Source organism: Austrofundulus limnaeus, unplaced genomic scaffold (genome assembly GCF_001266775.1).
Source record: "Austrofundulus limnaeus strain Quisiro unplaced genomic scaffold, Austrofundulus_limnaeus-1.0 Scaffold63, whole genome shotgun sequence".
Taxonomy (NCBI): domain Eukaryota; kingdom Metazoa; phylum Chordata; class Actinopteri; order Cyprinodontiformes; family Rivulidae; genus Austrofundulus; species Austrofundulus limnaeus.
Window position 1 is genome coordinate 966,184 of NW_013952465.1, and position 3,005 is coordinate 969,188.

Below are 3,005 nucleotides of genomic sequence, written 5' to 3' on the forward strand. Positions count from 1 at the left end.
ATTCAGAGTAGAGGCTCACAGCTCGCTTTCAGGACTATTTTTCCAGTCTGATGAGTCGCTGTCACGCATTGCTGCGGATATCTCTGTCAGGACACCGACTGCAGGCACTGGATTTCAGCTAAAGAGCTCCTCTCCATCTGTTTCAGGTTAGTGGACATCATTCAGTAAACTGTCCCGTTGGGAAATATGTCGCTACGTCACACAGTGGAGTTTCTCTGATTGGTTGATGCTGCGCGTCGAGCTGCAAAAGTTCAGATTTTCTAACTTCAGCGATTTGCGCCTCAGCGCGTCGAACGCTCAGATCGTTCAAATCGCGCTGCTCTAATCGCGCTTGAGGCGCCGCAGCACTTCCCGACGTTGCTTGAAGCGCCTCCACCATAGACTTTGCATGTAAACCTGAGGCTCCTGATGCTGAAATCTTGTTCGGTGTGAATGCACCATTAGCCATACAATGCCCACTTTCCATCCCTTCTGCAAGGTGCCCAGGTCCTGTGGCTGCAAAACAAGCCCAAATCATCACACCTACACTATAATTTTTTCACACAAGGTTAGATTTCATTAATTACAGGACCTGGTATAAATAAATAAATAAAAACACGTCCTGATGCCTAAAACCCTGTACTGGAAAGGAAGCCTTTCATATTCCCTGTGAATGCTGTAGCAGCTACCTTGTGGTCTGTTCCAGTCACAGCTAGGGACACAGCTAATCAGTATTCCGATGCAGGCAGACGACAGCCTCCTCACTCCACGTTCAGCTGGAAGGGAAGTGATACAGGAAGCTCTGCGTTGCCAAAGAGGGGACAGGGTGGTCTGCACAAACCTGGATGTGACTGTGCGTGTTGTGGCATTTCTGGTCCCTGCAGACCTCTTCACAATGTGGCAGCTGGGAATGCTGTGGAGGCTGGTGGCTGTCACCAGCACATACCCAGCCCACTGTGATGTAAAAGGGGGGTTTCTCCTCCTACGCCTCCTCCTCCTCCTCCTTCCTCGGTATGGATCGGGCTGAGATGTCTTATTATTCCCTAATAAAACCATTACCCACTTCAAAAAAGAAAGAAAAAACACCCGAGCAAGTTGCATACATATTTCAGACAAGATGGTATTTCTCCTCAGTGCTACTTTTAGTAGTCACGGATCCAGCAGTGGATGACATCATTGGGATTTTCAGCCCGAGCAGCTCGCCCCCCTCTACAACCATTGATGAAAAAAAACGTAGTAGCCTTATGTAGTACAGCACATTTTCTGTCTTTTGCACTCAGACTCACACGATGTTTATATTAAAAACAATGTTCTCAAATTGTTCAAGTGGATATATCACAACATCTGGACTGAAAACTTACTTTATAACACGACTACGCGACCATACTGTTTGACCATCGTACGTTTGCTGACGGGAAACAACACGAGGATCGTATATGTGTGCGTTCAAACTGGATTAAAGCCGATTTAGCACCTCGTCTTTTGTCTTGTCGTGCATCTTGGAGCCCGTTTTAATTGAATTTAGCGCTGGAGCGACCTCCCACACCGTTAGTCTTTACACTGAGGTTTGCATAGGAAGAGACTTACCCTAAAATGACCAATTCTCCGTATTTTATCGGCTCTTTAACGGGCACATCATCGTCTCCGTCTTTTTTCGGTGAATTCATCAGACTGGACTTTTCCAAAAATAATTGAGAAAAGGCTAAACGAGCGTGTCCACTGGTAGAGAAATGTAATCAGAGGATGAGAAAGATAAAACAATGCTAACACACTCTCGGAGCTGGGAGGGAAGTGGTTCAGGCTGGAAGTCTTATCAAAGTTTGGGCACACTTGAAGAAAGTTTGCCCGGACTTCTTGGTGTTCGTTTTATTGTTTTCATCCCGTAAAGGAGCATCTTTTCGTCCCGTTAAAGCCAGCGGGAAGCTAGTTTGTCTCGCGGTAAATCTGTTCAGTAGCATAGGGTACAACAGCAGCTAAAGGCAGGGTGTGGAACGTACCAACTGTTATGGGGGGGGGAATCGGTCTCAAATTATCTTAAAATATGCGACACAACAACATTTTCAGTTAAAAGTGAGTGTTTAGTGGTTTTTAAAAATTAAAAAAAGTTCATATAGGTGTTATATATCAAAATGACACGACTATATTTTAATTTGTGAGTGAGTTGAACTCTATGTCTCCCCCGTTAAAGTATGAATGGACGATTCCATGATGAGACGCTGGCTCCCACAGATTAAATTGAGGCGTTTGGAAATGCACGCAGGAGGTATCTGCAGGCATGTTGAGGCGTCCTGGTATATTTAAAGTAATAGATCAACTCTTTTGTTTGAATATGTGGCTATAGTGTGCCACTAGTCTTATGGTTCATTACAGAGTCTGACGTAATGAGGTTCTTCAGAGGGGGGGGTGAAATGGTAGAGGCTGGATGTGGGTCAGCAGACAGTAGCTCTCCTGTGCATCTGCTGTGAGATCTGAGGCCAACTGGAGTTTACAAGCGCCTTCAACACCCATCTTGTACGTTGCTCTTTCTCCCACATGCACACACTCATAAAGTATAGTAAAGTGCAATGTTGTAACCACATGAGGGCAGTGCAGAGGCAACACTGCAGTCTATGAGCCAACATKACCAAATTAAGTTGTGACCTTAAACTAAGATGTCTGTAATACATCACAGGGTGCTTAAACTACTTATTTGTTTTATGCATTCAGCTTATTGCATGTTTGTCCTCCAAGTTTTGAGTTGCTACGATATGAGTGGAAAAAAGTTTTGAGAGGATGAATCATTTTAACAGTGGTGTGTAGATGTTTTATATATATTATAGGTATTTTTGACCTACTTATATTAAAACAACTGTGGTGTCCTGTGCTGTGAACTTTTAAGGGATTATTTCTGCTCATTTGAGCAAGTGAGCAACACAGATAAGTCACACACATGTGATGGCCTGTTCAAAGCATTTTCACACTGACCTCCACAACTCTTATTAGTTCACTGTTACTTATTTTATGGGATAAGGTATATATATATATAT

The 3,005-nt window shown here is 43.9% G+C and overlaps 1 protein-coding gene across 1 annotated transcript in view; it reads right to left on the reverse strand.

Annotated features, from left to right (window-relative positions):
* Window positions 1-1,931, reverse strand: part of LOC106518575 (E3 ubiquitin-protein ligase pellino homolog 2) — a 13,734-nt gene extending 11,803 nt beyond the window's left edge. The window contains exon 1 of the mRNA XM_014009919.1: window positions 1,567-1,931. Within this exon, the coding sequence (XP_013865373.1) occupies window positions 1,567-1,646 (80 nt within the window). The 5' untranslated portion in view covers window positions 1,647-1,931. The remainder of the gene's footprint in view (window positions 1-1,566) is intronic.
* Window positions 1,932-3,005: the final 1,074 nt, after the last annotated feature.